This window comes from Melospiza melodia, chromosome Z, assembly GCF_035770615.1.
Source record: "Melospiza melodia melodia isolate bMelMel2 chromosome Z, bMelMel2.pri, whole genome shotgun sequence".
Lineage (NCBI taxonomy): Eukaryota > Metazoa > Chordata > Aves > Passeriformes > Passerellidae > Melospiza > Melospiza melodia.
In genome coordinates, this window is record NC_086226.1 from 8,130,633 (window position 1) to 8,143,293 (window position 12,661).

Here is a 12,661-nt window from a genome sequence, read left to right on the forward strand (position 1 = left end):
TTTTAGAATTCTAGGCTTAGAAAAGAAAGCTTTTTCTGCTGTTTTCAAATCACATGGATCCTGTGAAAGCCCTATTACACACTTCCATTCCCATCTTATCCACATACACCCTAGCTTTTATCAAGGGATCCCATGCTAGGCTTTCTTTTGTTCCACATATATTCCAGAGACAGATGCTGTGAGAAACAAGGTTCAGGTATGGTGCATTGCCTTGTGCTTTCAAAATCATTTCACATTTACTACCACTAGGGCTCAATGCCACACCTAAAAAGGCACCAGATAATTTTGATGAGGCAGGCTGTACTTATGCTAATCTATTTTGCCTCTGGGACAAAGATGTCCCACAGAATCATTAGTGGAAGTGTTGCTGCAGAGGGGAGGCTGTGCAGTAAGAACTGGCCCCTGGACTGGCACTGGAGCTCTGTACATTTCTCTGCACACCTCAGGCCCTTGCTCCAAACTAGTGAAGTCTGGAAGGTTGAACCTTCTCTAGTTCTGTTCCATCACCAAGAGTGCCCCTTTCCATGCATGGGCTGACAAAGCAGTGATTGCACAATCTGTATGTGGTGTTCAGCTGGAGAGTCTGCTCTGGCCATCGCAGACAGTGTATTTTTCATTTGCATCACGTGCATGTTGTTGGGAAAAAAGTCATGCTTTCATACAAATAAGTATATTGTTTTTAGACAATATGCCAATCACAAGATTCTGCCAGAAAAAAGCTTTGCAATGCCATCTCTGGTTAGGAACATTCCTATTCATTTTTTCATTTCAATTACTAACATGTACCCTATGCAATGCCCACCTCCTTGCCTCCCTCTCTCATTTTTCAGGTCAGTCTGCTCAAACAGCTCCTTGGATGTTCAGGTTCTGCAAATTTCAGAAATTTTAAAATTTGTCTTTTATTATACATCAAGCTACTTACAACAAATGACAACAAAACAAGTTTGATATTAGAAATTAGGCCCTACAATTGAGTCACTACCAATGAGGATAAGACCCATGAGTATTAAAATTACAAGTACTTTCCTCTGCTATGTTAAACACTACAGGTAAAAGCCTTTTAAATCAGAGATTTCTAACCAAGAACCCCCAGGCACTTTCCTGTAGTTCAACCCTGAACCTGTATTGGTACGTAAACTACACCTCACTAGGTGCAAGACTCTACACTTAGCTTTGTTGACCTTCATTATTTGATTTGAATCCCCTTACTTTCTCCTCTCTAACAGATATTAGACCTTCTGCTTCAACCCCAAGAAATTGCTTTCCTAGAACTAGCTGGCTCAAAACATGGGAAGTCCCATCTGCCTCCCTTGCCCTATCATTAATTGGCTGTGAGGCTGGTACATCAGCCAAAGAGTGAAACGTGAACAGTTCACTGTCTGGGGACATGACTTAAGCCAAAAGAGCTTAGGCAAGTGTAAACAAATTTACTCTCCTGAATTTACAAATGTGGGTTTAACCAACAGGTCCTTTTCAATACTGCAATACACTGCCAATGAGCTCTTCTGCAAGGACTGCAGTACTTCCCCACTTAAAGGGAAAAAGCAACAGTTTCTTAAGCCTGAGACACCATCACAGAGGTGAGCACAGAAACTCAAAAAATATCAAATCACCATAATTAATGATGCAAAAAAGGTGAAATGATGAACTGATGAAGAGACAAATTTAATTGCATTTAAGGGAGCTAAAAATGCTTGGTCCACCAGGTAAAAAAGATCTACTGGCAAGCTGTAAGACATCTGTTTGAAAAAAGGAGCATGAGAGTCCACCACCAAAGCAGGCTATCTCATCCCAGCTAAAAAGTACTTCCAATGCCTCTGGCAAACTTGCTGAAAAAAGAGAAACCATCATGCCCCAAATTCAGCAGGGAATAGGGAAGGAAACAATAATTAGATCAGCATAAGCAACTCTGACATTGATGCAAGGGCCAAGATTGGTTTTCACCCAGGGCCACATACAAACAAAAACATGAAACAAGAAATAACCTAGGTAAACATTTTGTTTGGATATGGGTGTACTAAATCACTAACTGACATTCTCATGCAGTCAGTAAAGCACGCAAGAGAGAAATGATCGTTAGAATATTGCTGCTCTGCCTGGCTTAGGAAAAGGAATATTAGACTGAACGCTGTAGAGCCCAAAAGATGTGCTTGTATAAATGGGAGTTGGCTCAGAAAGGAAACTGAAAAGAAACTAAGAAAAAGCAGTGTCAGACAAGCATGAGTCAAGACACCATACCATGTCCAACGAGGAACAATCCATGTCTGATGGTTCTGGATGCTGAACAAAACAGAAGCTCCTCAGAAAAGCTCTAACACAGACTATTCTGGAAGCAGGCTGAGGAGAGAGCTGAGGTATGTTTGTTCTACCTGCTTCAGCACTGCACACAGAGTCTAAGCAATGTACTCTGGCAGGCAGATGGTGCTGGGTTACAGGAGTCACTTGGTGGCCAGTTATTTGATAGCCAACGACTTTGTTCTACGCAGTAGAAATTAGCTGGCTCAGGAAGAATTTAAATATGTTCTAACAAGGTAACTTGTTCACAGCAGAGGCTGATTCCCCAGCAGTGTTGCCACTACAGCTGGAATACCTTTTTAAGATGAAACAAACAGTACTCTCCCTTTTCCCTTCTGTATAGGAAATAAGGAAATAAGGTCTTATCCATCTTTAGAGAGCCAGGGCTCTTCTCAACAAAAGCAATATGTGCTACTTTCAACTTTACTAAAAATACACTTTTCTCAGTCCACAACTAAGATGACTGTGACTCATCTAGTAAAAACAGTTGGGATGAAGCCTGAATACTCTGCACGTATTTAGGAGAGCATTTCTTCACAAAGAAGTTTCCTGATGTGATAAAGCCTTGCTATCCTGTGAATTGGTGATGGATGTGTCCAAAAGTTCAGCAGATTTGCCAGCAGTTACTCTTCAAAATCAAGCAAATTTCCACCTACAATTTCACTCACTCTGACTCAGTAATACTCAGAGACAAACCAATGAAACAAATGCTTGCTTCCAACTGCTCACCACAAAATGGACACTAATCCATTGCACAAGATGACGCTCTAAAATTCAAAGAATAATGGTTCAGACTACAAATGCTTTGAGCTGAACTGATGGTTTTACTAGTGGCAAGTGGCTGCATCACTGCAATGTTAATTTTATAGTGCCAGATACAGAATAACCTTGGCGGAATCCTATACTCAACTGCACAAGACCTCACTGGAGATGTATGGCATGTGTGTGAGGGGAAACACATTTCTACAGACTGCCTATGGATAGCGACAAACAACTGATCTACGCAGAAGCTGAAAGGCAGCCAAGATCTTAAAACGTCTAAAGAAACAAGTACGCCATTGTCACTGACTAACTAGTAGTGCTGCTGTTAGCCAACTTTTAATCCTCTAGCCCACAGACCAAACTGGTAATGGGGTCTCCTTCTCTATCCTTATCAAGTTCAGGCTTCAATTCCACCAAAAGTAAAATGTACCTCCAGACAGGTCACAGCCCTGTTGGTAAGGTAAGGGCTTTCCTGTAATGAAGTCCTGCAGAAATTAAGGCATGCCTTTTTCTCCTCTCTCACCCTGGAATTTTCCTTTTTACAGACCTGCCACTACCTGCTGGCAGAGAAAGGATATAGCTATATCAGCACAGAAATTGCTGTCTGAGTAGGTATTAACATCATGCTACAGCTCACAAGCTCTTGGGAATGATGGTAGAATCCCAAGAGTGGACTGTGCAGATTTAATTGTTCATAGAGTTCACTGCCCCCTTTTAAATACCTTTCTTCACTCAGAAGGAGATTTCCAAATATGACTGACAGAACAACTGTAGTCAGAACTTACACAAAGAAGCAGAGAAGAAGGAGCATGCCAGCCAGAACACACTCCCATATCCTGACAGGTCATCCTCCAGACACAACAGCACATCCCTCACCAGCTTCCTTTGGGAGAATGTGCTGGACCACTGCTGGAGTTTTAGCCTGGCCTGAGGTGGTAACAAAAATGTTCCTGTACCTCTGCACCTCAGGCCTGACATGGGACAGGGAAGTGACAGGACAGAATCCCAAGTAACTGAAGTATTCAGGGAGGCAGTCTTTAGGCCACTGTTACAGATGACATGACAGCACATCAAAAAAAAGCTGTATAACTAAAAGCAGCATTATCTGAAATCAATTTTTTCAGGACCCATAGTCCTGCAACATTACAAATCTCATGTACTGTAAGCATTTACAAAAGTAGTAGCTGTGTAACCCCTGGGCTACATTACAATGAATATATATAAGGATGACATTTTCATTTTAGAAGCTTTTTCCTTCTAGAAAAATGAGGGATTTTTGTACCTGCACTATAGACCTAATGTTATATTAACATACTATGTATAAGCCCTACAGGTACAGCATTTCATTTTGCTGTAATTACTTTTGGTTTTCTGTTCTTCATTTTCCTCATTTTACAGGGAGATCTTAGCATGCAGCACAACTTTCTTAACGTGAGATAGGCAGTATTTTGCAGAAATAAAGAATGCAGATTTTATAAGCATGCCAAGCACTCATACTCTCTGCTGACTAAAATTACAGGTTTAAAAAAAAATGAAGCATGAAAAAAAAGGTAGATAATATAATTTATTTTCATTCTCTTCTGATGTTAAAAAACAAAGCTGTACATAAATGCATCTTCTGTACCTTCAAAATTTCTGAAAATTTTACACTTTCAGAACTGGTGCAGATTTGGCATCTCAGCTGAAGAGCCAGCAGTATCACTGTAGGATTTGGCTGAACAAAACCCTTACTTTGGCTGTCATCCTCATAACTAGAGCTACAAGCCTGAGGCCCCTGCTGGCAAGGAACCAGGCCAGGCACAATGATTCAGATTGAGATATAGGAACCACCAGCCCAATTTCTCTGGAAAGAGCTCCCATTTTTCATGTGGGCTGAAAACCAGGAAACTGAAATACTGCATTCCTGCTGTTTTCAGACAGTGAGCCAAAGTCTTAGAAGTTTGTGTCAAAGCTCCACTGAAGCTGCTGCACTTCGACAGATGCGTTCTTGGGAAAAGTGGTACTGATGCCATGCAAGCAAAAGCACTTTTACTCTACTTTCATTTTTGTGCTAAGAACAGAAACTGCCTGTGTTGGTCTATAGGAGCAACGTGTGATCCAACACTGTCACCTGTCACTCTGCCATCACATGCCAGCCAGGGCTTGGTGCATGTAAGAGACACGGGCTCGGGAGGCATCCATGTTCCAACAGACTCAAGATACAACCCCACTGCAGCGTGCTCGGCATGTTTCATTTTAACAAAAATTCTAAGGGTTTGGCAAGAGTTTGGGTAACAGTCCAAAACACAGATTTAAAAATCACAGGGAGAATGTGCAGTGAAACTCCAGTGCTGAAGAAAAGATGGCTCTACACACAACTACAGGGCCAGCCAGTCTTATTTCAAAGGAAATTTTACTTCTTTTTTGTCTGCAGCATCCTCACTGTGCAAGTTTCCCTTCATCTCTCTCTGCCTTTAACATCTACCACTGTAATAAGAATTTTATGTTAGGAAACCTTACCAGCAAAAAACTTGCTAGAAAACAAATCATCCTAACAAATGCACCACCATCAACAGACCAGGAAAATTTGACTAGTTGGAAGTTAAGACATCAAATACCAACTCCATCAGCCAAGAAAGCTATCTCCCCAGTGTAAGTGTCCCAGAAATAATGAATTTCAGGCCTCATCACGTCCCTGCAAACCCTGAATTGATTTAATCTGGAAATAACCCTCTACCCAGCAGCTAAGGCAGAGAGACCTTTCTGTGAGGGCAGAAGGATCACAACAGGTCGAGCTGGAAATGAACAGAATCTTAGCAGGACAGAATTCCTGCAGTTGAGCTTGCACAATGTTGATAAAGATGGCGTGACACAAAACATTAGGAGTAAACAGAACACCCTGTAAATTAGTTTATATTAATTTGAAAAGGCAGAGATTTTTAGAATAGAAGCCAAATGTGACCAATATACAAGAATGGAAATCTGTATCAGAAAAAATAGTTCCATTTTAATGGACAGGCATGACATGAATGTGACAAAGTGCCAGTGACCAGTCTGTCTTCTTTTCCAGGATGAAAATGTACAGAATTGTACCACAACATCAAAATATTCAGTGTAACGTGTCTCTCCAAGGATTGAAACACTGGGCCTCATCCCATCTGACAACTGGATGATGTTTAACCAGGTTAATCCAGGTCACCAGGTACTGCATGCCATCTTGTCCATCTGCACATAGCAACTCTGTCCCATTAAGTCTTGAGCTGAACCTCTCTTTTGGGTGCATATTGGTTACCCAGCAGTTCTCAAAACACATTTGCAGAGGTCACACAGAGCCAAGCCAACTTGCCTGACTTCACAATGCTTATCCAAACAAGCTGGAAAGAGGAGGAAAATGACTGCCCACCTCATTAATTTCACATCACTGCATCCAATGTGAAGTGCTGGAGAGCACACATGACAGACCTGGCCAACATGCAACCTGCAGGCCAAACGCCTCTCAGCTCTGCAACATAATCCCTATCTGACTTGTTATCAGCAGAGAGAAACTTACAGCAACCAGAGATCCTGGCAGGCTTTGTCCAGCCTGCACTAGTTGGGTGCTGCCCTTAGCCTTGCAATGGGAAGCCAACAGAGACGTCGGCGGGACAAGGCTGTCAAAGAGACAATGTTCCCCAACCAGACACATTTTAGCTTTGAAGAACTTAGTTTTGCAAAAGGCCATGTCAGGTTCTCTGTCCCTGGTCTGTGAATAAAGCACTGGTTACTGTCAGGATGCGCTGCCAGCAGACACCAGACATGAGTGTACTATCACCCCTGACAGACAGCTGATCAATAAATAGCACAAGTGGCAGTGGCAGGTCTGGAGGCTGGAAGGGTTCAGAAAGGTTTCAGACTGCATTCTAAGAAAGGTATAGCTGCTACATGCCAAAGAGAAGCCAATCCTTTAATTTTGAAGATGGGCAGACCAGGAGGCCTGTCAGATGGTTTCCAGGCAGATCAGCAGCTGCTGTCCTGGAGTTCAGTGTAAAGACATCAAAAGCTAAGATGACACTTTATCCATGCAGATGAACAGACATTCAAAAGTATGCATGCAGGTCAACAACACAAAGTTCAGGATTTTGAGCAAACCCTAGCTTCACAAACCTCATTTCAGGACCTGCCACACACTGGCCAGCACTCAGAGGGAACAGCGCTTTCCTGGGACAGCCTGTTCCCGTTGGAACACGATGAAAAAATATTTCATCTAGTTGTATTCTCTACAAATCAAGCAAGGGACCTTCTTTGTTTGCTTTTAGCAGGGAATTATGTTTAGAAACATTTATTTTTATATACAGATTCAGTGGCAAGTCATGGTGACTTTAGGTAACACATGAAAAACAAACTTTTACTTCAGCTTTCTGGATGTGGAAAAGAGTGACAGATGCATCTCTCCCTGAGACCATTGGAAATGAAAGCTTTTAAACTGGGAAGTAGACAGTAAGTCCAGAGATGATAAGGTTATTCTCTACTTTTGTACTGATTTTGACAGGGATAAAGTTCATTTTCTTCACAGTGGCTACTGTGTTCTGGGTTTGTGCTGAAAACAGAATTGATAGCACAGGGATGTTCTGGTTATTTCTGGGCAGCACTTTCAGAATCAAGGCCTTTTCTGTTTCTCACCCCACCCCAGTCAGGAGTCTGGGGGTGCACAAGAGGTTGGGCAGGCACACAGATGGGACAGCTGACCCCAACTGACCACAGGGATATTCCATACCATATGCTCAGCATACAAAGCTAGGAAGAAGGACTAGGGGGGAATGTTTGGGGTGATTTTTTTGGAGGCATTTGTCCTGTCAAGTATTCATCAGGTGTAATGGAGCCCTGCCTTCTTCTCCAGGCAAGGCTCAACACCTGCCTGCCCAAAGGAAATGGTGGATAGATTCCTTGTTTTGCTTTGCTTGTGTGCATGGTTTTAGCTTTACTTATTAAACTGTCTTCATCTCAACCCACAAGTTTTCTCACTTTTACTTGTCTGATTCTCTCCCCCATCCTGATGTGGGAGGGAAGTGAGCAAGTGGCTGTGAGTGATTTATTTGTTAACTGCGTTTAAACTGCAACCTTAAAAGTACAGAATGGGAGGGAGAGTGACAGACACACAGTAACTGTAATGGCACTAAGCAGCACTGGCCAGAACTGCATCACCCAAACAAGCTAATATGAGAAATCCCAGACTGGCAAGGATTCTTGCAAGTATTTAGTCCCTCTCTGCAAAGTACACACCAGGAGCTACAAAGCAGAGGAACACACCAGAAATGCTGTACCAGACTTGCTACATCCCACTTCTGAGACCACTGCCAACATTTCCATGCCTGTGGAAAAATCCTATACACCCAGTCACAACAATTGTGTGTGTAGACCCCTGAACAAGACCCCCAAAACCAACAGGTTTCACTATGAGCTCCAGTAGTCAAAAAGAATTGAATGCCTGAAGCACAGATTCAGAGTATTTTTTAAATGCAAATGTTAAAGCTCTTAGTGAAAATTTTCTAATTCTAATGTTGAAGGAAACTGTCTCCTAAGCTTACTATCACTGCTGCCCAATCCACCATCATACTTTTTGGGTTGGACCAGAGACGCTGTTTGGATTCTGCCTGGTTCATGTTCATACAAACATGCATGTATCTGCAAATTCCACTCTTCCACTATTATCATGGACTTTCTAGAAAACACTTAGAGTACTGTTTTGTCTGGCAACAGCTTTTTCAAACTTGCTACTTCTACTACTATGGCTTCAATAAAACAAATAAAGATGGCCATTCTTGTCACATTTGTTGAGCTCCTATATAGAAACAATAAGTAGGGAAGGCAACAAGCCCATATCAGCTTGTATGGACAGTTTTTTGCCCACCACAAAGGTTTGAAGCCAAAGAAACAACCAACAAAAAACAAAACAAAACAAAAACAACCAAACCCAGGATGTAACCCAAACTAAGCATATTTTCAGAATTTATCAATGCTCCCACAATAAGAGAAATGTATTTCTTGCCACTGAAAGATAATTTGAGTCTGTAGACCTTGAAGAGCTTTTCTGTTCACAAGACATTTATGGTGCTCTCAACTTCTTACAAACACTAACTGCAACAAGGAACCAAGGTTGTGTTTACATCAACTCTAAATAACGTATGGTCTGATATATTAGAAATCTCAAAAGTGCTTCAGTGCTGGCACAAACCTAGCAACAACCTATCCTCACCTGCTGCAAAAGGAACTGTGCAAGTATTTCACTGAAATTCCTTCCACCTTCCCAAACAATTCATATGCCTGTCTCACACAATCAGATGCCGAGATGGGAATTGCTTACTCCAGGTGCCAGAAGGAATCAACACCTTGAGCAAGGAAGCTCATTATCCAGCTTTCACTTTAATGACAAGATGAAGTGTATTTCAACAGGCCCCGGGTTATTAATAACACACCTTCAGGCAGAGACTGAGGAAGATGGGAGTAAGGGGAGGGGAACACACAACAGAACCTCTTCCAGGTAGAAAACAGAAATGGGCAAACACATTCAAGACGTCTGTGGCAGGCAGATGGGGCACAACACATACGCAAACAAGCCTGGGGCATTGGAGCAATGCAGCTACAAGCTCATAAGAAGTGTTGTTCTACTTGATGATGGTCTAGCATCTCCCCTGGCTGCCAGCCAGCTGGCCTTCCTTCATAGCCCATTTCAAAAGCTATCAAAAGCCCAGGACCACTCTACCTGCCCACTTACACATCTGCAAAGTCCTCTGAGCCTGCAGACTTCCTTCTCTGAAAGATTCCTTCTCTGAAAGATTCCCCAGGGTCCCATGTAGTAGTGTAACCATTATGTCAGGCTCTTCAGAGCTCATTAATTGAGTATAATTGTGTCTATGACGTGAAAAAAACATCCTGGTATGAAAAACACATGCGGTGGCACGGCATCAAACCCTCACAGATTGCTTTCCTTGCACAAATCATCTAATGTGAGCAAAGCTAATTTGATGGTGATGTTTCTTTGTAATTCTTCCATGTTGAAGGAAACTGTTTCCTAAGCTTACTATCACTGCTGCCCAATCCACCATCATATCTCGCAACAACTGGGCTGGACCAGAGAGGCTGATGTTTCTTTGCAGAACACCTGGACTTTACACAAGATGAGCATCTCCTCGCTGCAGCTTAGTGTCGCGAGCAGGCTATAAAATCATCCTCGGAGAAGGTCCTGCGGCTTCACAGCGCTTGTAACTTCAGACCCACCCCAAGCAGCTCCGCTATCCCCGGGGAGCATCGCTCCGCGCAGCTCCCAGCCCGGGCTGGGCACAAACACCGCCCGATTCCTCCACAGGCACCTCACCCAGCTTGTAAAGTCAATTAAAAGCCCAGCCGCCCTCAGCGCCTACAACCGGGCTCCCCGGTCCTTCTCCCTCGTCCCCAGGCCGTTCCCGTGCCCGGCGGCAGAGAACACCCCGGGATGCTCCGGGAGGAGCGGCGTTTCCATCGCGGCAGCAGCGGAGCCGCCCGCCTGCCCCCGCCCGCTTCTGCTACCGACGGCACTCCCGAACACACCGGGGGAGGAGGAGGAGGATGAGGAGGAGGAGGAGGAGAAGAGGACGGGTCGAGGGGCAGGATAAGAGGATGGCCCGGGATGACACAGCAGCGGCCCCGGGCCCGCCGAGGATGGCGGCAGCGCCCAGGACATCCCGTTATATAACGGCGGCACGGCCGCGCCCGCAGCGCCGACACCCGGGGGCGTGTGCGCGACCCCCTCGGCACCGGGGTCATTTCAACCCGGGCACAGCGCGGCCCCGCCCGCCCGCCCCTCACCAGCGGCTGCATCTCGGCGCGCACGGCGGGCACCTGGAACCGGTCTATCTCCTCCATCATCTTGGCGGCGGCGCCGAGCGCGGCGGGCGGAGCACGGGGAGCAGGGCGGGCGGCGCAGGCGGCTCCTCAGGCGCCGAGAGGGGACAGCGACAGCGACAATGACAACGACACCGCCCGCGGCTGCGGCTGCCTCATCGCCGCCGCCGCCGTGACTCAGCCGCGCCGCTTCCGGGTCCGGCCGCCGCCCCGCCCCTTCTGAATATTCATGAAGGGCGGAGCCACTGTCCCTCGCTCGGGGCCCGGATGCTGGGGTTCCGCTGCCCCGCCATATATGAATATTCATGAGGGGCGGGAGCGCTGTCATTGGCTACTGAACGGTGGTCTCCTTGCGTCCCCGCCTTCTTCTGAATAGTCATGCGAGGGCGCGACCACTACAACCAGTTTTGTGCCCGGTCACTCCATTCCCTGAGGCTTGCCCCCAAATTGAATATTCATAAAGCGGGAGGGACCTCGGTCACCAGGTCGAGGCTCAGCTGTTTCATTTCCAATGGCTCTGCCCAATTCGAATATTCATTAAGGGGAGGGCCCTGCCGTCAGTCTCTCTGGACCGGGGCGCTCTGTTTGCAGCGGCAGCTAGGATGTACCATTTCCTCCCTCGAGGGGAGAGCGGGGGGAGTTGGGGAATGGCCGGGTCCATCCGCCACTTCCGGCGCGTTGCCATGGCTGCTGCCATCAACTTCCGGCGTGCCGGGCGGGCGCGGGATTGCGGCGAGGGCCGTTCGCTGCGCTGAGGAACGGCCATGCCCCCCAAGGCGGCCGACAAGCGCCGGCAGGTAAGGGCTTGCCGCTCTCCTGTGGTGGCAGCAGCGCCGTGGTGGCGTCACCGCATGCGCCGTGACGTCACACCCGCATGGCGTCACCGCGGCGCCTCGCGGGAGGCGGCAGCCCAGCAGAGGGAAGGTCGCTGTGCAGCCCCGGTGTGACCCTGTTGCCCTCGGTCCCTCCTCTGAGTGGTGTCCGTGGTGTGACACCAGCGGTGACGTCACCGTTCCCCAAACCGCCACCCGTGACGTCACTGCGTGCAGCACATATCTTTCCCTCCGCGTTCACAGAACCATCAGGGCTGGAAGGGACCCCCGGAGATCACCCAGCCCACCCCCCCTGCCAAGGCAGGGCCACCTGGAGCAGGTGACGCAGGAACACATCCAGGTGGGGCTTGGACATCTCCAGAGAGGAGACCGCAGGACCTCCCTGCGCAGCTGCTCTGCCACCCTCAGCGTAAAGAAGTTCTTCCTCAGGTGGAGGTGGAGCTTCTTGTGTTTTAGTTTATGGACACTGCTCCTTGTCCTGTCACTGGGCACCACTGAAAAGAGTCAGGCACAATCCCCTTGTCACCCACCTTTGATTTATTTAGATGCATTAATAAAATCCCCTCTCAGTCTTCTCCAGACTGAACAGGGCCAGCAGTGCATGTGGACATGCAGTCTCTCCTTGTAAAAGAGATGTTTCAGACCCCAAATCATCCTTGTGGCCTCTGCGGGATCCTCTCCAGCAGCTCCTTGTTTTCCTTGTGCTGAGGAGCCCAGAAGGGGACAGTGCACTCCCGATGTGCCCTCACCAGGGCTGAGCAGAGGGGCAGGGTCACCTCCCTTGACCTGCTGGCCACCTGATGCACCACAGGATATCGCTGGCAGCAGGGGCACACTGTGGGCTCACGGTCACCTCACAATCTGCCAATACACCCAGGTGCTACTAAGCAGAGCTGAGGGGTTGAAGTGACAGCTTAGGTTGCCACACAGAGCTG

The 12,661-nt window shown here is 46.6% G+C and overlaps 2 protein-coding genes across 4 annotated transcripts in view; one reads left to right on the forward strand and one right to left on the reverse strand.

Annotated features, from left to right (window-relative positions):
• Nucleotides 1-11,030, reverse strand: part of FAM219A (family with sequence similarity 219 member A) — a 92,259-nt gene extending 81,229 nt beyond the window's left edge. The window contains exon 1 of one of the 3 annotated variants that reach the window (XM_063180810.1): nt 10,858-11,030. In XM_063180810.1, the coding sequence (XP_063036880.1) occupies nt 10,858-10,917 (60 nt within the window). In that variant the 5' untranslated portion in view covers nt 10,918-11,030. The remainder of the gene's footprint in view (nt 1-10,857) is intronic. The other 2 variants (XM_063180809.1, XM_063180811.1) reach the window with 2 other exon arrangements.
• A 578-nt stretch (nt 11,031-11,608) lies between these two features.
• Nucleotides 11,609-12,661, forward strand: part of DNAI1 (dynein axonemal intermediate chain 1) — a 135,801-nt gene continuing 134,748 nt past the window's right edge. The window contains exon 1 of the mRNA XM_063179803.1: nt 11,609-11,690. Coding sequence (XP_063035873.1) covers nt 11,658-11,690 — 33 coding nt within the window. The 5' untranslated portion in view covers nt 11,609-11,657. The remainder of the gene's footprint in view (nt 11,691-12,661) is intronic.